At 41.4% G+C, this 24,515-nt stretch overlaps 1 protein-coding gene across 1 annotated transcript in view; it reads right to left on the bottom strand.

Moving 5' to 3' along the window:
• LOC138295883 (chitin synthase chs-2-like) overlaps positions 1–24,515 on the bottom strand; it is a 442,200-nt gene that overhangs the window by 275,330 nt on the left and 142,355 nt on the right. Inside the window, exons 3-4 of the mRNA XM_069234486.1 lie at positions 13,207–13,389; positions 6,075–7,144 (exon numbers count right to left, since the gene is read on the bottom strand). Coding sequence (XP_069090587.1) covers positions 6,075–7,144; positions 13,207–13,389 — 1,253 coding nt within the window. The remainder of the gene's footprint in view (positions 1–6,074; positions 7,145–13,206; positions 13,390–24,515) is intronic.

Here is a 24,515-nt window from a genome sequence, read left to right as displayed (position 1 = left end):
GGAGCCTTAGCTGGTTCATCTAGTGGAAAAGTGTCAACCAAAGGCCTGATAGATGAATGCGACAGTCCTACCACCCATTTAGGTTTTTGCAATCATCACTGATTTTTTCTGCCTTGCATATTTTCCCTGGCTACATGATGGACCCACAGAAGGAGGACAAGCAATGGTCCTGATACACAGCAAGAAAAGTAATTGCATGTGAGGGCTATTGTTGCCTTTCTTTTCAGAAATAATCCTGCCCCCCTTCATCTTCCTAGGTTTGGTGGTTTTTTTTTAAAAGCAAAATTAAATGCTGAGCGAGATAAAATAAAATATATGGTGCTTGTCTAGGCTGATGGAGTGCAAGCAAAAAGGTCCTCACAAGTCAGGCAGAGATTTCTAAACATGGCGGTAATCCACTGTTGGTGTGCTGCCCACAAACGTAAAATAAACCACAATTGTTTAAATTCTGACATCCAAATCCCCAAAGAGCTGATGGCTTGGTTAAAGCTTTTCTGTGTGACCTAACTTTGTAACAAAATGAATAAACCTCAACTCTACCTCTGTATTGTTTGATGGTTTTCTTACACAACATATACCTACAAACATGCAAACCCTCACTAAATATCCAGTGTAGCTGGCTTATACTAAACCATGACATCCTAAACTGAAAAGGCCTCTAAACATTTACATATGATCACTTTTATAAGATTTGTTGTTATGCATTAGTTGTAAGTGTATAATCATAAAAAAGAGTGAGTCAAGAAAGAAAAGCTAAAAGAAAGTGGCCTGACTGGGGTGTGCCACGCATTTAACTGCAAACTACTCTCAAAGTACTTTTATTGAGATAAAGGAAAATCATCAACCCTCTGCCTAGTAATACATATCTTTGGGGAATTTTTTGGTCAGTGGTTCATATTGATCTGAAGATCTCAAAGTGAAATTACCCTCTCTCCCTTCTTCTTTAACTGAGTCTTCTTCTGTGATGTGTGGCCACTCTGAAGACAGACACCATGCTTGCTCCCCCTAAATTTGTAAATCTCCCCGCAGTACAGGATGTCCTTGACATAAACCCTCCTATTTTGCTTTTCTCCTTTTGAAAAATGATTGTGAAGTGGTATTTTAGAATGGTGTTGGATTGTGTGGTGCACAGTAAAGAGATGATATTTCATATGATGTTGTGTAATTATAGCTTAGTTTGTTGGGTGGTGTGTTGAAGTATGGCACTGCCTAGTAAGATGTGATGTGCAGTGGTAAAGTGAGATGTAGTGTTGAATTGTAATTGCAATTGTATTTGTATAGCGTTACTACCCCTGATGAGGCATTGAAGTGCTTTTTGGCAGGTAGCACACTACTCCGGAACCCAAAGGATTGGTAGTGGATTAATATAGGGAAATATAAATTGTGCATTTAAGCGGTGGACATGCAAGTCTGTTAGTTTGAGTGAATATGATAAAGTAGGGATACAGATGGGAAGGGTCTAGATAGTGTTATTTGGGTGTTCAAATTAGTTAGATGACATTTGGGATGAGTCAAAGGAGGAATGGAGGAGGGATGAGTCCAGAAATGGTTGTTACGGAGATCATTGTTGTAAAATGAGGTTTGGGATGAGTCAAAGGAGGGATACAGGAGGGAAGAGCCTTGGAAGTGTTATTTTGGAGATCATAGTAGTAGTAGAATGAGGTTTGGAATGAGTCAAGGAGAGATAGAGGAGCTAAGAAAGGATCTTAGGGTGATCATAGTAGTAGAATGAGGTTTGAAATGAGTCAGAGGAGGTAGAAAATATAAAATAGATATATGAATATATTGAGAGTAGTATAGGATGAGATATAGAGTAGTGCATTGGAGGGAGCTGAAGGCTTTTTTTTCTTTCTTTGAACAGTAGGAGTAAAGTAATAATATTTAGATACATAACTACATAGAAAGGGTATACATTTATAAGGAAAATAATTAAGCGATAGTTGTGGAACACAAAATAAAATTTAGTTCCTGTCCTTCTGTCTTTTTTCTAGTAGGCAGTCACCGGTTGAACAGTTAAGTTGCTGACAGGGCAGCTTTTGTATGCAAATGAGAATATCTAGTGCTAATTAATTCCAAAACTTGCATACTAACAGGACCTTACTTACCAGAACAGTAAGAGCATCAGCCCTAAGAGGTGTCCAGAGCCACAGAGGACAATGTATGACCTGTCACCCCTCACCTCGTACACATCCTCTGAATTTTTTGTGATGTAAGTGGTGCGTTTACCATACCACTGTGATGTGCCCTGGGTTGACCAAGTGCAGCACATGCTGTAAGTGAAGTGGTGTCCCATTAGGGCTGCCAATGCCCTCCCCCGCCCTAAATCATGTTGAAAAGCTCAGACATACACTAAAACGTCCTCTTAGACACACAAATACAGCAAAGAAACTGAAATCTGAATCGACTATAGAAGAACACCAAGGAGCTATCTTGGTGGGAGGATCCCCATCGGTGTCCTCTTTGCCCTGAGGCGGTGGGTCGAAGGGGGTATGTTATGGTGGGTTATGGTCTGGTGGTCAATAACATGTGGTTTCAAATCCCAACTTCTTCTCCTGACCACCTTCTGTGGTCCGCGACCAATCGTTTCATAGCGACCAGGTTGGGAGTGTTTAGAAACAGGATAAATAACACCCAGCGCTACAAAGTCCTGCCACTTGAACGTACTGTAGAAGCTAGAAGTTGGGGCACTGATGACTTTCTCTTCTCCTCTCTACCAGCCTCCTTCCCTCGCCTCCACCACTTGCCTTCTTTTCTCTTCTGTTTCTCTCCCTTCTCTCCCCACTCAATCTCCTTTGTCCTTCCTCATTCCATCCCCTTTCGTTTCCCTTCCCTTTCCTTCCCTCTCTCTCCTCTCCCATCCCTTCCCACACCCATCCTTACCTGTCTCTCTAGCCCTCCCCACTACCTTTCCTTCCCTTTTCCTCCCCTCTGCTTGCCCTTCCCTAGCTCTCCTCTCCTCGTTACACACATTACACCACTACCCCTCTGAATACCCAGGTGCTGAGTAGCTGGCTATATGTTGCAGTCCAGGAAATAATTATGATTGGCTCATCTATCTTTCACACCTTTTTCCTCATCACAAGTCCCCAAGATATGCTAAAATATACAAAAAAAAAACAAGATACAAGCATCGCTCTAGTCCTTCGGGCACAACACCTAAACACTTCCTACATCGGATTACAACAAATACAACAGTCTGACAACATTGTACTTCCTCGTGATGTAACTGCTACCCATCACACCACTCACAGGGGTATGTAGCACTATATAATTATTACTGTACATTTTGACCTTTAGCCCTGTATTCATAACCCTGAGCTCAGCCCTGCAACTTTAACCCTGTGTCCATACCTCTGCAGCCTCAGATGTGCACTCTTGGGCCTGTAACCACAATCATACACCTCCTAGCCATAGACCTGTATCTATGACCCTTAGCCTTGTATCAGTAACTGCTGACTTAGCCCAGCTCTTTTAACCTCGTGTCCATATCATGTACCTTTGCATGTGCATTCTTTGCACTCTAGCCATAACCATGCATCCTGCACACTATAGCTTTAGTTTTGTGTCTACAGCTCTGTATCCTAAACCCTGCATTCTGTACCCATAACCCTTATTCCTGTATCCATGACCCTGTAACCTTACCAATTGCACCGTAACTATGCACCCATAACCTAGCACTGTGCATCAATAACCCTACATGCTCTTTCCTGTATTGATATCCCTGTGCCCATAACCATTAGCATTGTACATTTAACCCTCTTCCCATAGTTCTGTATCTTTAGTCACGTATGCGATACCCAAAACCATTAACCCTGTACCCGTAATCCAGTATCCTTATCCCTGTGGCCATCAACCTAGACCATACATCCACAGCCATGTACTCTTTACCCTGAGTGTGTAACCTTAGTCTTGAAACGTGCGCATAAGCCTACTCTCTTAACTGTGCACAATCATCCATATATTGTCTAGCCTGTATTAGTATCCCTCTACACATGACCCTTAATCTAGCTGCCCTGAGTTACTGACCTTCCTTTCCTCCTTTCTCTACTCTTCTGTCCATTCATTCCCCTTTCCTTTTTCACTTTCCTATCGCTCTTCTCTTATCCCTTCCCTTCCCTCTACCCTTCCTACTCCTCCTCCCCCTCCTTGCCCTTCAGCACTCCCCTTCCCTATCACTCGCCTCCTCTCCCCTTCCATCCCCTTTCTTTGCTACTCTTACGTCCTCGGTTTGAGCTCAGGCAGATGCAAATCAGTCTAGATCCTGCTCCAACGGCAGCAGTCCAGTCCGAACTGCCCAACCAGGTCCTCCTAGAACCGGAACACAAGAAACCCAGGACCAGCTCTGCCTCTGCCAGGGCCCATAAGCCAGGCCCCACTGGCACAGCGAGCATGTATGTGTATTGTGGCTTGGTTATCTGATGTGGTGTTGCTGGGTCTCATGTGATCAAAAGTGTGATGGAGACCTTGTGTGTTAGCTTATGATAGTATATTGTGTCGAATGGTATGGTGAGATATTTTGTTGCTTTTTGCGTGTTTTGCATGGTGTGGTACAGAGTAGTGTTACTAGGTGTCATATACTATGGTATGATGTTGAAAGCTTTGGTGCTTTGAAGTGTGGTGTTGCCTGCTGCAGAAAGATGTGATTTGATGTGATGCAGTGTTGGATAGTGTGTTGTGAAAAGTAGTGTGATGTTATGTGGTGTTGTGAGATACGAAGTGGTAAATTATGCTATTGTAAACTATCCTTGCAGTGGTACAGAGAATTGTGATAGCGCTACTAGGAGTCAGAGTATAGTTTTCTTTTGTGGGGCATATTTTTCAGTGGTGTGTTGAGGTATGGGGTTGCCTCATATTTTTAAATGTGGTTTAGAAGGTGTGATGTTGTGAACTATGGTGTAGTTTAGTGATATGGTGAAATACACTCTGAAGTAGGCTGGGGTATGTTGTGAAATGTTAGGTGGCATAGTGAAATGTGTAGAATGGTGTGTTCTACATACATTCTATGATATGCAATGTAGGTGAAGGTAAATCTCACCAATAAAATTGGGAAAATTGAGAAGACTTCTGATTTCAGTGAAGCAAAGATTCTTTACCACTGCTTGCACAACTGAGCTATTTTCAAGGCACACAATGTCCCACCCATGAAGGATGGGACATTCTATGACACTAAACCGGACATGGAGTTATAGTGGGGGATAGGATGGATGGTAGGGAAAAGGAATGGACTGGGCCTTGAGGAGGTGGCTGGAGTTCTGATGACTCCCAAAACCCATGGTATGTCCTTAAAGTTGGCAGTACATAGGAAAATAATTTTGTGCCACCTGATAGTGTAAAGCTTTCTTACAAATTCATATGTAATGATAATAGCAATAACTGCATTTACAATTGATAATGCACCTTACATATCTGAGTCAGGGAATGACTTTACAAAATGTTTAACTGCTACCCACCTGACTAGGTAAGTAGAAGAAACTATTCACAGTCAGTTCTCAACTCAGCCTATGTACTATTTTGTCTCAGTAGATCATTGCTAAATGGTGTTTCACATTTAATAGGTTTAACCTCGTCCCCTGACTAGTGCCATTTTGGTCCATCATCACAGTGAGATTAATGCAGCCATTTTGTCACATATCTTTATCTGCTTCTCTAGCAATAATTTTTTCAAAATAAAAACGTTATTTTCAAAAAGAGGGCGACTTAGGCCTCCTAAACTAGTTCAAGAGAAATAAGAAAAAACTAAGACCAGTTCAAGATTACTCTTAACAAATTTGGCCTTGGGGTTGGGTGTAGCTTTTCTCTTGAATAATTCATCAAAAAATCTGAGGGTCAGAGGTCTGCTGACCTTCGTCAATTGTTTGGTCCATTTTCCCTATACACAGTTTGACTGCTACTCCTGACCACCCCACAATATTACTTGGATATCACATGCACTGCTAAAACCTTTTCTGTCCATCTCTTTAAAAAATGTAACATAGCCATTTTTGTTCGCATTGTCTAGAAGAAAAGAAAAGTGATATGCTTCTGCTTATTTTTGAGAAAACATATTTTAACTATTGGGTTTCTTATCGTCTTACCATGTCTCTATTTCGGAATCCTGCCTTTTGAAATCTTGGAATTTTATATTTAGGAGCATGGATTGATCCATGAAGGCCGCCTCGTAGAGTCGTCTGACAAAAAGCGTAGTTGTCCTTTCGATCCTCTGAAGTTTCAACCTCCAAACATAGCATGTGGAGAGCAGCAGTCCTGCCCACCAGCACAATCCAGAAACACCAAGCAAGGCAAATCCTGAAAGGTACTGCGGTCCTACGACTGTAGTATTGCAGATGTTGTGGCTGATCTCTACAATAAGCTGCTGGGCTTTGGAAGGGTTCTCATCTGGCTGCACATTGAGATTATGGCAAAACGTTGGTAGATCGAAAGTCCTGACATCCCCAGATCTCGCCTCTGCTTCTTTGTAATGTAAAACAAAAACTGTCATAAAAGTCGATATCACGGTCAGAGTAGTACATAACATGGGAAAGGCAAAACTGCATTTCAGTGAATGCATTTTACATGCCACAACGCCAAACCAATGACACAGGGCTGAAGATAACGCTTGGATTGCAAAAAGGCTCATGGCCAAGGTCACCTCATCCCATGATGCACTTGTTATCTTGGACCAATTTTCACCCATGATGGGCACACTGCTGCCAACAACAACCCCAGTGACAAGGATCCGGATAACACTGCTACACATGTACATTGTATTGTTTGACTCGGCAAGATTTTTCTCTAGGCTTCTGAAGAACCCATTCTGACTAAAGTTTGCGAAGTTTTCCCACCAGTTGATGGATACAAGGCATACTGCAACAACAGCAATGGAAATGTTTGTGCTCATCTTAGAACTTCCTATGCTGCTCCACAGAAGATCTACGTAATATCCTACACCAAACAGTATGAAGCCCAGCGTGGTGAACAAAATAGAGAGAACAGAAGGTGACATTTTCCAGTTAGGATTCCTTATGTGCTGAATAATTTGTAGAATCGAAGGAAAGAAGCAGACGCTGTTGAGGATCATTGTGTTGCTCAGAATGTTGAAATGAGGCATGGCCACGATAGTGAGTACAGCGGTGCCAAGAGCAGCAAAAGATTCTAGTAGGCAGACCTGTGCCGAAAGAAATTGACAATAACCGGTTAGGGATACAACATTAAACAAAGGCAGTTCAAGGCGTGCATTCTTCGTGCATGTCAGGCTGCCTGAATTTCCCAATGAACATCTTAGATTGTATTGTAGTCAGTGAGTTTGCATGAGAAGGATTCTGAATAAACATTTGAATTTCTAAAATCTACAGAACAAAGGTTTTCTTCTTCGATTAGCATAACTTTCCAAAGTTTTCGGGTTTCACAGTAACCCAGAAGGATTTGCATGGAAATCTATGTGAATCACAGACTCCAATGCACTATCCTTAGGTTTGCCGTGTTGCATTGCGCTTTAAAACAACAAAATAAATCGGCTCCTTCCCGTCTCACGTTTAATTTCGTAAAAGTAATTTGCACTTTTCTAACTTGCCTAGGAGCAGACTGCATTAACTTAACTATGCCCCGTGTATGACTGTTACTCAGTGTCATGTGCTCTGTAGGGACACTGCTTCCAATTATAGAAGGGGCACATAACCCCTGCAATGCAGAATGTGGGTAGGTGTTCTAAGTCCAGCTTGAGACAGATGTATATCCTAGACAGGCCCTTGTCTGATTGGACTAGAAATCAACACTATGGTCGACCCAGCATCAAGGGAGCTGGATCTTCCTTCCCTACTTCAGTTTTTGAAACACAAGTAATTTTGCATCCTATTTAACAAAGACTAGCTGACAATTATGCTGTACAGGGGCACACATACAATTTCAAATGGTGCTTTTCTGTTTGAACGTTCTCATCTGAAACTGAAGTCCTGACATACTTTCCATTTTCTGTTTCGAACGAGAGAGGAGACTCTGTCGTGACAATTATTTGAATTGCCTGTGCTTGGTGGGTGGGCATCTTCTGAAATATTTTGTTTTTCAGCAATGTGAAGGCACTGATATCAAATAAAACACAAAAGGAGGTGAGAGGTAATCATTCATCAGTCATCCTCCCAGTTTTCAATATCACACACCTAAATGTTAATGAAGGCATGCCTTATTGTGGGATAAGAATGCCACTCTTCTATCCTTCAAGCAGTGCTGCAATCTTTCGCAGACCGTTCACATGTGCAAAGGAAAATGAATCTGGTCTTTTGTGTGTGCTGTAATCAACGCAATAGCAAACTCTGGTAAAAGATGAAGGAGGATATACCCAGTACCTGGTTAATACTTCCTTTGGAAATGCTGGAATAGTGTCTCAGAGGTGCAGCAAACTTAGATGAGATTGATGTATATCAGGAATGGGTGAGTTTCAAAGTGCCCTAGTCAAATCATGATTCAAAAAATAAAAATTTCTAATTTGAATCAGCCGGAATCAATGAAATCAATACTAAACTGATCCCAATGGGGAATTCTAGTCTAGACTAAATTTAATTTGAGAAGACGCAAATCAGTTCAGTCTGAACAAAATCTTACTTTTAAATTTGAATCAACCAAGCCAGCACGATTCCCCATGATGACATACTTCACAATTTTGTAAACTGGATCTGTGTTTAAGCACTATTAGTGATATTATCCAGAAAAAGGGCATTTGAAAGGCTTTAAATACTTACTGTGAGCATACACCAGCAAACCTGCATTAATAACTTTCAGGTTGCTTCTCGCATTTGACAGAATCACCTAGGTTTGTGAATAGCATCATTTACGTGGGAACAATTCCAATATTTTGCCCCTATAAGGATTTGCTCACACTGAAAATTGTGGCAGAATAACACAGTTAACCTCCTTACAGGGGCAGATTGTGGGAAATCCAGAGTGAGGTTGCTTGTAAAAGTAGATGATTATGAATAACTCAAACATGGAGGTTTGTGGGTTTTTACAAAACTTCCTAAGGTAGTTTCCAACTTCTGAAACAGCTCAAGGTCTAGTCCTGTTAAGGCTAGAAGTAAATTTGACTTCATAATAATAGTGGCAAAGGGATACGCCCACATTGTTAAGACAAGAAGATTCTCAATTGCTATTTTTTTCCATATGCTTTCGTTACTATGTTTATGCAAGAGAGCACTCTACTAAAATCTGTAACTAATGCATCTTTTCAAGACTGAGATCTTAATATTCGAACATTTAATGAAAGTCTGGAATTTACACAAATTATGATCATAGGTCCTTCAGTGTTAATCTACAGCCCTGATGCCGGAACTTTGTGAATTACATCTACTACTTAATAGCATGACTGATGTCCCCAAAAAGGGAATTCACTCACTTCTCGCTTGTGCTAAAGGAACTTCCCTGCCTACCCATCTGAGTCAGAATACTATTCACAACCATCTGTTAAACTCACAAAGCTCTTCCCTTACATACTTCAAGCCTAGCCTTACTGCTCACCATTTCTAGTGTTGGGAGGTGTTGTCGAAGTAAGGATTCACTCTTCATGCAACCACCTGTCGTAAACTTTCTGCTGGCATCAAAGCTGGTCTTTATTGATGCCATTACCAGTTTCTGGAACTCCCTTCCTCCTTCTCTGAGGCATATGTGAAAGTTCAATCAGAGTTTCAGAGCTTACAATTTGGTCCTTTCTGCAGGGTCATCCCTGAACTTTTTGGCTTGAGCCTCTTGTTTTCTAAACCCGTTTTTGTAGGCTTTTACGACTGTGTGCACTTTACAACTGCTAAGCAGTGCTAAAGTGCTCACTCATTAAAACATGATAGAATTGGCCTGTACCCAGTTGGCTAATTTAATTTACTTATATGGCCCTAATAATGTGGCACTACCTGCGCCCAGGGCCTTTAAAATTAAATGCTGCTATTGGACCTGCAGCACTGATTGTGCCACACACTTAAGAAGGCCTTTAAACTTGTCTCAGGTCTGCCATTGCAGCCTGTGTGTGCAGTTTTAAACTGACATTTTGACCTGGCAATGTAAACATTTTGCAAGGCTCAAACCTTCCTTTTTAATTCATATAAGTCACCCCAGAGTAGGCCCTGGACAGCCCCGAGGGTAGGATGAGGTGTATTTAAAAAGTTGAACATGCACGTTTAGGTTTTGCATGTCCTGGTAGTGAAAAACTCTTAAATTCCTTTTCACTACTGCAAGGCCTATTTCTCACATTTGATAACTTTAAAGTTACCTTATTACATTTCATAAGCTATAACTTCCAAATGGGAACAGGTAACCAGTTCATGTTTGATGTCTTTGGAATTGTGATCCTCTTTTATGGTAAGGTTGGATTTTAAATTAAAAATGTTTAAATGCCACTTGTAAAAAGTTACTATAGTACACAGAAAATTGATGGATGGAATGTTTGAATTATTCTCAGCCACTGGTAATTACTTGGGCTGCATCTCAATCCATCATTATTTTGCACACCACTTCACCTCACTTTGGACCCAGCTATATGCAAATCAGTTATGACCCTGCTCCAATCAGAACAGTCCAGCTGGAACTGCCCTGTCTGGTCACCCTTGAACCTCAGAGCAATCACCAGTGGGTGAGTTTAGCTGAACCATTCCATCCATCGCTCACTGTGCCACTGGAACCAAGCTATTCCTGGCTGAAGAGACCTACTTAGGACAAAACCAGTCCTAGGTTGCTTGTGTTCTGGTGCAGTGAGGATCTACCTAGCTGTTTGCACTGGACTGCTCCCACGAGGAGCTGGGTTAAGACTGATTTGCATATGGTTGGGTCCCAACTGAGGAGGCATGGTGGGCAAACAAAATGATGGATAGGGATATGACCCCAAGAGATCACCAGTGGCTGAGAGTAATTCAGGCATTCCTTCTGTCCCCTTGTTGTTTTAGCAGTTACTTTTAGAAAGTTGGCATTTTCCTTCCTTAAGCATTCAGTACCTCCAGCCTGTCACTGGGTGTAGTTGGCAGTTGGGCTATGTATCTTTCTCCTAGACAGCCACACTGGATGGGCCATCACTAGCAAGATGGGAGGACGGAGCTGGGCACAGTCCTACTTACACTTGAACAGACTGTGTCCTGCTTCCACACAAAGGTCTGGAGCCACGCCCGGGAGGCAGGAAACCTGTGCACTTCAAAAGGGAACCTCTTGAAGCTTCTTCCACTTCAAAGGAGGCACCGGGAATAAATATTGGACCTCAGACACCAACTCCATAGTACATTTATGGGCCTATGGAGACTCTGTTAGGAAGAAGGACTGCTGTGCTACTGAAAGGACTGAGACTCCGCTGGACTGCTGCCCAGGTGGATTACCACCTTGCTGGACTGCTACCATGCTAGAATGCTGCCCTCCTGCCCGTGTCAGGGAGATTTGGACCTGCACCTGAAACAAGGGCTCACAGAGTAACTCCAAACACTAGTCTTCTGGCTTCCTGTTCAGAGCCACACGGACATTGAAGGCTGCCATCCACCAGAACCAGCACCCAGATCCAGCTGGAACAAGCCACTGACCCACAAGTGGTATCCTTCAGGTTCCACACCCTTGACATGACCTCAGAGGGGCTCATTTGAAAATTGTGAGCTCTTAACAACTGCAAATGGGTCAGAAGGTGACAAAACCTTGTCACTCACACATCCCGCCACCACTAAGCTCCGGCCCGCTTGGTAACAGTGGCGAAAGGATCTTCACTCTGCAGCGATGACAGTCCACAATGTCAGGCCTACTTTTTGCACTACCTCAATGACTGTCCGCGGCATTTCTCAGTTCCTCTCAGCCCTCAAAACTGAGAAAGGGACTCTATGCACAGGACTGAGAAGGTAACATTTAAGTAGGATTAACCTGTATCCGACCAGCGCTCCATTACAGTCTGCCTGATTTTGTGACTTTCTGCCGGTCTAGCACGACCAGATAGGCACCGGCGGACCTTTGGGCTTTTTGGCATTATTTTCATTTAAATTTGCATACCTCCAGTTCTCCTGATTGAATGTTTGTCATTTTGGGCTTGATTTATTCATTACATTTTGTGTTTTTCTCTAAATTGGTGTGGGATTTTTCTTGTGTAGTGTTTTCACTTTATTAATTTTTGAAGTACTGCATAAATACTATACACAGTGCCTCTAAATTAAGCCTGACTTGGGTGTGCCAATCTATCAGAGGGTTATTTTGTGGTTTGCTTCTGCCTTACCCTGATAAGGATTGTGGTCGCTGCTTGAGTAGGGTTTTACCCCAATCAACCAGTAACCCAATTTCTCAAAATAATTTATAAATGCAAATGTATTGTATTTACATTCTTTTTTTGACATAATCCCAACTTTCTTAACCCTTCATCTCCATAGACTCTGCTTTGTGGAACATCTAGATGCCTATCCTTCTATGCTTAATCTAGGATTAAAGAGGCATGAGGTGGATTGAAGAATGTACAGTCTTGGTATTCGGCACGCTTCATTTAAAAACTACTTTCACAGTTTTTGAGCAGTGCTTTGGGCACTGGCACTCATTCTGTTGCAAATTAAGCACTGTGTTTACAAACTCTTTCAACATATGATGATGATAAGTGTGCACTGATAATAAATGGTTTCCAGGTGCTACGCTAATTGATAGAGCAAAAACGATTTTCAGAATCAAAACCCACAAATTCAAATTCAAAGGCCTTAGCACATCTTATTTTCTCATACCAAATATTTAGTTCACGTTAATTGATGCATCTGCCTATTTCATTGTTGAGTTTTAAAGGGATAAACATTCTAAATGCAGCTACAGAAATAGACACACTACTGCTCCTCTACAATTACCCTGGCAGTTCCAACTATTGTTCCCGTATTTGAGGATCATCTAATTTGAAACTTCTCTAGCCTTCTAAACCCCTCCCTCACATAATAAGTACTTTGTGAGGTCAGTTGTTACTTTAAACTCCAACACCATAGTTTACTGATCTGACATTAGATATTGCTTCACAAATGTGCCGGATGTAAGGGTATTTCTCCAACACTATTGGCAGACAATGAACCTGAGCAGCACAGAGAGAAGTAAGTTGCCCAGGATCACACAACTCTATCAGTTGGGAAACCCTTGGTTCCACAGCTGACAACTTAAAAACTCAGCACACTTCTTTCTGCTGCAGCATGATTTTCAGGGAAGAGTATTATTGCACAATTGACATATACACTAATGCGTACTGTATTTTGATTATTGCACAGGTCTTACCGTTATTAAAGCACTCTTGCATGGAAACTTGGAATTTCTGAACGTCATTGTCCAAAGGCACTTTACAAGTGTTAACACATTGGGAATCACCAGCATGGCACTGATCATGAGAAGAGCAAGAGGTTTCCTGGAAAAGTACAAGGGTTTTGGACCAGCCAGGGTGATCATCAACAGGAAGGAAGCCTTAAGAATGCAGGGAATGATAAGAGAAGTGAGTTGTATGAGATCATTTGGCAACCACTGAACGTCTTACTCATTCTTTTATCTTTATGATGTGTGCACAGGATTACAATAGGCATACCTAGTCATCCACTTTCAGTGCTAAAAAATATGTTTCACTTTAAATTGTCTCTTTAAAATTTTTTACAAGTAAGGATATCTCACTCTATTTATAACATTGAACCTTAACATTGATACATTTTTTTACATGCCCAACTGCAAAAACAGCCAAGTTAGACTTCTGATGCCATCTGGGAAGTGCAGGTTTGGGCCAATTTACAAACTGGAACTGGGAAGACAGACAGCTTGTGACCCATGCATTTTCCATGACTTGCCTGGAAATAATGTATGTAGAGAAACGATTAATCCTTTCAGATACTGCCAGAATTACATTTATGTATGTGTGAGTTTTGGAACACTTTCCCCCAAAAATTGGACATAAAGAAAATACATGCTATGGCGTCTATTCACAAACTGCATTTTGTCGTACAGTTAGTTATAAAATATTAGTACGACTGATGTACCACAAAAAGCTACTCACTAACATATGTGCTGAGATCTACCCCTGATTCTCTCCTACATTTTATGTGCAGAGATCTCAACACTGACTGCAGAAATATATGTATACTTAGGTATATGTTTTAACAGTAAATATGGAAGGGATGAAATAAATTGGGTGTAAAATGTTGATTTGTTTTAAGGTCAAATGATTCGATGATGAGTTTAGAAAGGAGTAAGTAGGGGTTAAAGGATGGCTAGGGGGGAGTTCGGGGAATGATGTGCAACCACCCACAAAAGAGTGAGTTCATTCCTATTCACAAACAGTACTTCTATAGTGACTACAGCTAAAAAAGATTCAAATCAGTCAGCCCCACACATCGTATCGCAACAGCCTCCATTAGAAAATAATGGAGGTTGGGAATAAAAATAGAACCTCATAGAAAATAATTTTGCAAAAATAACAAAAAAATATTAAAGTACAAATAGAATTTTAAATAAAAAATGCATGCACATTTTAAATAAAAGGCATATTATTTTATATGTAACTTGTAATACAAAATAAATTAATAGAAATATTTTATTTTTGGTGGGTTTACTTTGAAAAATATTTGAAAATAATTTGAATTTCATTTAATATACCTACCGTTATTAAAATTTGTATTTGAAATGCATTTAACAGTGCTGCAACATTTCTAAAACAATTATTTGAAATTTAAAATGGAAATAAAAATGTATTAAACATTCACATTTATCATACAGCTATATTTATTTTTTTCTAAACTTATAATAAACTTGCATTAATTTCCCTTTCGTTTATCAGAGGGATATCTCCGCCCTGATTGGGGAGGTCTATGCAGGGCAGAACATTAAGTATATTTGTAAAGTCACATTTAGTAGTAACTTTACAGGTGTATTTGACATTTTTACTAACTCAGCGATCTAATTCAGGGAGTGAGGATTTGTAAGTCTATACTTTTCAGGTCCAATTTGTAAACATACTTTTATTAGCAGTTGGTTCAAAACTAAGACACTTAGTAATAGTATGGGCATAATGGAGCCATGCAGGGGAACTTCTTGCCTAGTGCATCATTCAACAGTTTACAGAATATTCAAAGAATCAAATGCACAACATGAGCAATACAGCAAAAAATGCAACTTATGCTTAGAAATTTTACACTAACAGAAAAGGCATCTCGATAAAACAAATGCAGCATTTCACAATATGCAGATTACCAAGATACAGTGGGGGGAGTAGAGAGGGATAATGTTCAAAACAGGCCATGGGGATGGGAGGTGAGCAGGAGGGGGCAGGGGAGAATCTACAGGGCAGATAGGGGGGCAGATGCAGTAATGGCACCCCCGAAACACACCATCAACAACCTCTCAATTCCTACAAAAGGTAGGGACTCCTCCAATCTTTAAATCTGACACAGCAATTTTTAAATTGTGGTGAAAATAGTAATTGCAATACATGAAAAACTATGAACATTGACAATATATTAGATGGCAGTTTTTAAGTCAAATCAATGATGTAATGAGTTTTGGTTGGAATCCCTATCTTCTTCTCTCCTTGCTAAGGTGTTTGGACAAAAAATCTATTTCGAACTATCGGAACTGAAAAAGATATTGTGATGCAAAAATATCATGGTTTCAAATAGCATTGTCAAGAATATTGGCTTTTTGGCAAGTAATATTTTGAGGAATATTGTTGTTTTTAATACTGCTTTCAGTGATAGTGGTAAAAAATATTGTTTTTGTTTATTTTAATGTGTTTTCGTTAATATATTGTTAATATATATAACATTAGTTGTTAGGATTGTTAGTTAATTGTTATTAATTCAAAAGAATTTAGCTTGTAGTTTTAAGTGATTAAGTGATTTCATTTCTGTTTTTATTGTGATTAACAATTTATAGTGTTGTAGCAAGTTATGGGGTTTTTAGGGGGGCTTATGGGGATTAGGGTGGGAAGTTATTTAAATTAGAAATATGTTTATTGTACTTTATGTTTTAATATTGCTTAATTTATTAATTGTTGATAATTATATTTTAAAGGTTATATTATTTTGTTTTTAAAATTACAGTTTAAAAATTTTAGCTTAGTTTTATTATTAGTTGTAGTGAGGCATATTTTAGAAATAGAGTGTTGGGTTTGTAGGGGTGTAAGGTGGAAGTCTTTAAAGTGTTGTTAATTTGTTTGTTTTTATTAGTTTATCATTTAATTTATTGTTAATTATGTAAATAGTTTAATACTAATTGATTTAAGTTATATTTTAGTTGTGGCGTGCAGGGTTTGTAGGGGGATATGATAGATAGTTGAATTAAATCAAACATATTTTCATTTTTAATGTTATTGTTTCTAAAAATTATTATTTCTTTTATTATTCTACCCTACATTACTATGTGTTTGCTACTGCAAGAATCCAAGATGCTGTAGCAAGTTTTGATATCTCGTCTCATCAAAAGAGTGATCACTTTCCATTTGTCACTTTAATAGCTAGCTTTAACAGTCACAAAAACCTGAAGATAATTGCTAATTCAACAGGGGAGGAAGGCCAGAATTTAATTAGAAGGATCAAATGGGTCCCAGTGAATCTGCAGAAATTCAATGCCCGGGAGTTGACAAGAGGCATGTATCTCAAGACCTTAAGAGGCAAAACCCTTATGGGGAACTGGGACGCAATTATCAGTTAAATACACTGTGTGCTTGACAATAACTCACACTCTCAAACTGCATTGGCCATTGCTCTGCAGAAAATAAAAGCACCTCAAATCAATGATTTTGAAATGAGGATAAGTAGTCTTTAAAACGACAACGAAAGGGAATGTAAAGCTTCAACTAAAGCTGATCTAAAAACAAAACTACAGATCTTAAATAAACAGCATACATGGTTAGTCTGGGCTGAAAAACATTAATAGACAGAGAAAGAATGAATCTATGTATATTTACTGATGGGCAAACAGGTTCACTCTGATCTGTGGAGATACCTCAAGAATAAACTTAGCCCTGCAGTGGCAACAGTTAATGTTGTCTCTGAATTACAGTGGATCCAGCACATACAGAATCTATATGCAGTCAAAAATGTACCTGATGAGCACACATAGTTTTCCAAAAGCCTGAAGAAGATTAGCCCAAATGAGGCCTCAGCCCACATGGTGTACTAACCCAGGTTTTTCAAGGAGATCCTGGTCTGTGGCCTGTGATTCTGTTCCCCCTCTAGCAAACCTGACTACTTACTGTGCATATTCCAGAGAGCCTGAGGGGTTCCATATTAAACCCCATATATAAGAAGGGTGAAAGAGCGGACCTGTCCAACTATCACTTTATTGCCCTCTTGCCAAGGCTTGGGCTTGCCCCCTCCTCAAAGATCTGGAGTCTTGGGTGGAAACAAATGATATAATTCCACTTACTCACACAGGTTTCAGGGCCAACTCTTCTACACACGATAACATCATAGCCCTCACCTCTGCAACCTTCAGGGCAAACATCAAGAAGCAACTCTCACTCTTCTCCTGCTTTGTGGACTACCTTTGACTGGGTAGACTGGAACCGCCTATGGAGGAAAGCTTAGAGGCTTGGGCATCTCAAATGGCCTGCTGCAAGCCATTGTATCTCTATATATTTCTTCCTGGGTCAGTCAAGCTAACTCCAACTATGGTCTCCAGGAAGTTTGAGATGGACAACGGCCTCAAGCAAGGCTGTGTGCTTGCACCCCATTGTGATTCAACCTGTTCACTGATGAAATGGGTGCAGCACTGAAACAAGCAAACCTCATACCACCAAAAATTGGAGGACCAAGGTTACAATATTACAGTACGCTGATCATATTGTCTTCATGGACCACTCCAGAATAGGCCTACAGAGAGCTCTCAATGCTTTGCATAACTATAACTCTGCAAATAAAATGGTGGCAAATGACTCCAAGACCAAAACTTTGGTCTTTGCCAATTGTAGGGCAAAAACAAAACTTCAAATGGAGCCTGGGGCCCTTACAAATTGAAAAAGCTGACACTTAAAACTATCTGGGCAACATCTAAAGGAGGGCCTAAAAAGAAACTGAGGCATGCCGTCACAAGGGAAGAGTCAATAATAATAAGTTTGTGTAAATCGAATAATGTACTGGAAAGCCAATCCACTGGCCCTGTAAGAAGTGTACTGGCTTCAACTCTGCTACCAACGATTAAATATGGTCAGGAAGCCTATCGAGGTCAGTTAATGCACATCTTGGAAAAATATCAGGACAAGGCATGCAAAAAGGTCTTTGGACTTCCATCATACCTTCGGAGCTGCTTGATAAGGCTGGAATGCAGGCTGGTGGCCCGAACTTGGGTGAGTATGGCATCTTTCATAAATTATTACTATAGTGTCATTAAAGCTCCCTCTAACACCTTGAAAGCTGCACTTCAATCTATCTTTGCCCAAGAAGAGAATCACTAGTTGCAATATTTACATCACTCAACTGACATCATTCAAATTGATTAGACTACATTAAATAAAGTGCAGCACTTGTGTGCCACACTTAAAACCTCATTGAAAAAACAAATCAAAACTTTATCAATGGCACGCAACGTGGCTGAGCTTACCAAATCAAGTATTCTGCAGGCGCTGGGGATGTATATGCTAGTGCACAACTGGATTATCTTAGACCACAACCATATCTTTCCAGTGCACTATAAAAAGGCTGCCTTAAATAAATTATGTTTGCAAGACTAATGGGCCTTCAATCTAAGGAAGTAAATCAGTGATGGCTGTCCCTCACCAAAAATTTTAAATTGTAGACTCTGCAACTATAAGAACGAGTCATTCAACCATCTACTATGCCACTGTCTGTCACTTCTGCAATCACATCGTAGACTGTTAAAACTGCTTTTTCTTGAACACAACACTCGCACATGCAATGAGGCCAAGACCTTGATGTTTACTATTACGGAGCTGATGGAACTGGCAAAATTTTGAAAATCCTGAAAATACATCAGCATTATGCAGCGATTTCTAGTAGAGACAAACATCTTCAGCAATGTTACCTAGAGACAGTAGACAGTGGAACTGCCAGCCTATTGACAAACAACTGTGCCCGGATTGCTGGGCTGAGACACTTTTTATCAGGAGATTAAGGGCCTCATTACAGGTTTGGTGGTCTGATGGTAAGACCGCCGTAGTGGTGGCCGCCAAAAGACCACCATGTTGGGGGTCATACAGACTGCTCTATTACGAGTACACAGGAAAAAGTGCTGAAACCCCGCCAAAATACCGACACTGGTGGGAAAGAGGCTGTTCCACCTCCAGCCCATCAAAAATCCTTGGAACCAATTATGACCCACAAATCACAATAGCGGTACTCCCATGGTGGAAAACCAATGGCGGTGTGAACACCAGCAGTCGGTGGTCTACAAAGTAATATACTACACCACACTGGATAGTTTGAATTCCACACACCTGAGATACATCTACACACCGGACACACCTAAAAACTGCACTATAAAACACACCCCTTCACATCTTACAAATCTTTGCATCAAAAACACCATACACAGCTAGACAGAGCCCACACAATGAATTTAGGAACCATAGTATAGGCATCCCTCACCACTCCAAATCCCACCCATCCGATACCTACACTTCATACATATCACACTAATCTTTGTCAGACATCACGCACCATCCGTCACCCACTTACAACTCAGCACCCTTACCTCTTCGCCCATTTATCTACCTTTTCATGTCGTCCATCACTACTATGCCCCCCCCAAAAAAAAATCCCCACTTCACAGACAATGAGTTGAGGGTCATTATGGATGAAATCACCAGAGTGGAGGCACACCTATTTGGAGCCCAAGTCCAACAAACCTCAATTGCCAGGGAAATGAAGATGTAGCAAAATATAGTCAACAGGGTGAATTCTGTAGGCAGCTATTCACGTACAAGGGAAGACATCAGGAAGAGGTGGAACGACCTCAGGGGAAAGGTATGTTCCATGGCTGCCAGGCACCAGCTGACGGTCCAAAAGACTGGCAGTGGGCCCCCACCTCCTCCCCCAATGTTCATATCATGGGTGGAGAAGGTCTTGGACATCCTACATCCTGAAGGTTTGACAGGAATACCTGGGGGAGTGGAGTCGGGTAAGTCACCACACTGGAAATGTCACCCTAAAGTTCTGTCTTGAATGTTCACTGATCACCTTTTGACATCTTAACAGCCTACACACTCGCCACCCCTGTTAAATATCCCTCTCTCCCATACCACATGTCAACTAAACGCACCTGGGTGTACAGTGTCTGTGAATGGCTGGGGTAGTACAGGGACTAACAGCACTACACATCCCAGCATGCACTGGTCTACCATTAAGAAAACCAGAACAGTGTACCATAATGAAAATAGCCTTGCATGTCAACAACACAATAAACTCAACCCACCTGAATGTTCCATATTTTCACAGTCTTGGGCAATAACAGCAATGCTATGGCAATCTGCCAGTACAATACCACCAACACACAGCTTCTGCTGTGACCTCTGCCAAAATGGCCCCTTTACCTCCCATCACCCATTGACAGATACTCACCTGGGGGTAACACACACATTTGCAGTGTGCTGTACTAGGCATAACTTGATATGTTCCTAAGCTGATGGACAGGTCAGTGTACAATTATATTCTGTAGCTGTCTGGTGACTCAATACTGAACTACTGCTAACTGGGTGGTAACATGAACAATATCAAGCTACACAGCAAACAAGATATGAGTCCATCAGCACACCCCCAACTGTCAAGCTAAATTGATATCATGCGGCAAGGTGTATGACATAGTAATACCCTGTATCCCATGTAGGTGTACCCCAGATTTGAAAGCAGGTTTCACTGTCAAGTCAGGGGATCAAGTAAAGTATTTCTATACATGGCTCTAAGCATATATACCTGACAAAGTTTGATAGCACATATTGCATTACAATCTGTAACAGTGTGTTCCACTTCTTCCACAGGTCACCTACCCAATGTGAGCCTGGAAAGGCCACCTGAGATAGCCACCTCCCTCCTGGATGAAGCCCTCAGTGTGGACAACACTCCTGAATGTGAGGACAATGAGGACAACTCTGGCCCATCTGAGATATCTGGTCAGTCTACACCTGTCAGCTTCACCCTGCCCACAACTACTCCTCCCAGCCCTGTTGCTTTGACATCCCAGGCAACCATTCACCTCAAAAGCTATGTCCCAAGGACAGTTATTACCATCATGTGCCCCCCTAGTACAGGTACCTGAGTCACCACTTGGGGGTAGGATGAGTGTGAGGTATGGTGTGGGCCAGCAGACTGAGGCTGCTAGAGATACAACTGGCCAGGACACCATCTCCCAAGTCTTGGGAGCTTATTAACAGACCCAAGGCATGATGGGCCAGGTAGTTGCCAAGAGGGAGAGGTCAAGTAGCTGGACAGGGACAAGCACCAGGAAGTCACACAAAAGTGGAAGGCCCCCAATGCCAACATGACCTCCCTAAAAGGGGTGCTGAGAGACATTAATATCACCCTGAGTAGGTTATGTCCACAACAGCAGACCCCTTCCATTGGCATGTTACATCAAGACCCTCTAAATCTGTGGCAGCCAGTGGAATGGAGGCTCTACAAGGGGAATGACATGCCTCAGAACCCCTGCCTCTGTAGCTGAAGAACCCCCCTGCAAACGTGGACATCCACCCAAATATCCAGGAGGAGCAGATGCCAAGACCTAAACCACTCACAGGAAGTGATCCTCTACTCATTGGTTCCCCTTGTGTGTGACAGATATACCCTGTTGACTGTTTATCTACCACTCTTCATTTTCCAAAGGCACAAGGACACTGGACTTGAGACTCCAAATGTTGCTGCAGCTACCCTGATGATTAAATCCACCATGACTAAACCCTTCACTGTTTGCACTACATGATTTGATACCATTCCTTGTTTACCTGTGCACTTGTAAATAAACACAACCAAACCACATATCATGCTTGAAAGTCATTGCTATATTGAATAGTTAACTGTGAAAAATGCTGCATGCATATGATATTCACATTAGTTTTGTATCTGTTAAGTCCCATCTAACATGTACTGCTGAATCTGGGTCTGATATATGTACAGTTATACAAATGGACACACTCCTTCCCATTTAGTGAACTTGCTAGCACAGAGGTTGACAACATGCCAAATTTCACACAGTGCAGAATAGCTTCACAATGTAGTGCTTCAGCATCGGTGTGAATAACAAGCACCCCACAGACTACTGAAGTTAGGGACACATTAGTCTTTGTCTATATAAATAGGCAAACAGATTGGTTCAATGTTTCATCAGCTAAAGCCTTATCACATACGCATACCACACCTCTCAAATGACCAAAGCCCATATTACTGACAGAGGTCAGTACTACTGTCCCCAGTCATGGAATCTTCCACTTACCATGGTCAGGTATCTGTAGGCATGCTACAGACCTATGTCGGTCTTGACACACATGCACAGGGACCTGAGGAAAACAGAGTAACAGCTATATACAAGTTAAATAGTATCATTATCAAACCAATAAAAAGGTTGAGGTGATGGAGTACATGGGGTGACATGTGTCGGAGACACAATTCCACACATATGACACCACTGAACCCAGGCAACATGGTACACAGGTCTATTGTGTGGAACAGCACACTACCATCCCACTGTCCTGACAATCTGGGCATGGAACTCAGACACCACCAAAATTATGCCATACAGTACCTGGATCTATACATGTTCACTTCGCATGTCAGACCTGCAAATCCCACCTGCCTGTGACGCAATTCACAATTGACCACATGAGGATGACCTTGTGAAGACATCTGCAAATTCAAAATGTAATACAAAAGGTATAGGCAGGTAGTGAAGACACATAAAGACATGTTCTAAATACAATAGTTACACTGGGTGTGCTGTGTGATAAATGTTAACATATGAGATCATCACGATAGTCACAACTCCATGTACAATTTTGCATGCACACCTGAGCTATGTACTACGAAGCAACTAATGAGCTGTCTGATGGTCATACAAAGACTCTCCACAAACATCTCTAAGCCCCACCAAATACCCACTCAGTCAAGTAATTTACTGAACAACACATACCTACAGTCAGTTGAAGAAGTGATGTATGAGATCTGCACGTTTGTTTCCACCTTCATCTTCGTCGCTGTCATTCTTACTTGGCAATTCAGCATTCTCACCTGCTGGAGCTGCTGGCTCCCCCTTATCTGGTATATATGGGATCTGACGTCTCAGGGCGAGTTTGTGAAGCATGCAGCATGCAACAATGATTTGACACTCTTGAGTGAGTAAAGGAGGGCTCCACCTGACTTATCAGTGCAATGAAATCTAGCCATTTGGAGCCTGAAAGTCTGCTCTACGACACACTTTGTCCTTCTGTGGACCTCACTGAAGTGAACTTCCCCTAGCATGGTTGGGTACCTCACTGGTGTCAACAACTAGGGACAGTTTGGGTAGCCAGAACCCCCTGTAAGAAACCATTACATGTGTGCAAACATAAATATTGGGCATCCTTACATCTGGCAGCAGACATTAGATACTGACACTTACCATCTATATGACTTACCAACCAGCCAGGCCCTCTCTGTGTAGAGTTGTGTCATCATCTGTGGAATATTGCTCTTCCGCATGATGAAGGCATCATGAACTGTACCCGGGTACTTTGCACATACTTGGGAAAACTTAGCGGTCCACTAAACAGACTACTTGGACATTTATTGAGTGGAAGTTCTTCCTGTTCCGATACACCCGTTCATTGCCACTGGGGGGAACTAAGGCTACATGGGTACCATCAATGCTCCCACCACATGTGGGATGTGTGCCAAAGCAAAACAGCCTTCACATGTGCCAAATCCTAACACTGTGGAAATCGGATGTAGCTCTCCAGGTGTTTCAAAAGGGTTGAGAGGACATCCTCCTAGACCAAACTGAACATAGGCTGTGACATCCCTGCAGTTAGGGTACCTGTATTTTGAAAGGAGCCTGTGGCCGGGAAGTGCAGCACTGACATGACTTGTAAAATGGGTGGAATGCTATTGGTATGACGAATGACAGGAATCAGATCTGGCTCCAATTGACGACGGAGATCCATGCTTCTCTGCCTATGCAGGTGGTATATCTGGATCACATGGCGATCCTCCATGGTCTGAAGGTCTGCTAGTGGACGGTACATTGGCAGTTGTCTGACCCTTTTCATTTCAGGGTAACTGGATGAAGGAGAATAGGAAGGTATGTCTATCAGTCATTGTGTCCATTGTAAGTGTGAAAATACCTATGTCACACATGATGCTTGGACATGCCATATGAAATGGTAAAAACATGGTACACAGGACATACCTACGGAATTAATGGCTTATTGCTGCAATGTTATCCCCTTTCCTCAATTGTGACTTGGATACTCATGTCAATGAAAGTCTTAGTGATAATGACATTCTTATCATGTTTCACATATTATTTGCACAAATACCATCTAACCAATTGCCATGAGGGTGTAGACTATGCCACTAATGAGACATTACTCACATTCCATGAACATCACAACACATATTTAAAACTGA

Source organism: Pleurodeles waltl, chromosome 5 (assembly GCF_031143425.1).
Source record: "Pleurodeles waltl isolate 20211129_DDA chromosome 5, aPleWal1.hap1.20221129, whole genome shotgun sequence".
Lineage (NCBI taxonomy): Eukaryota > Metazoa > Chordata > Amphibia > Caudata > Salamandridae > Pleurodeles > Pleurodeles waltl.
The sequence above is the reverse complement of the archived record's forward strand: the minus strand, read 5'-3'. Positions and strand labels throughout refer to the sequence as shown.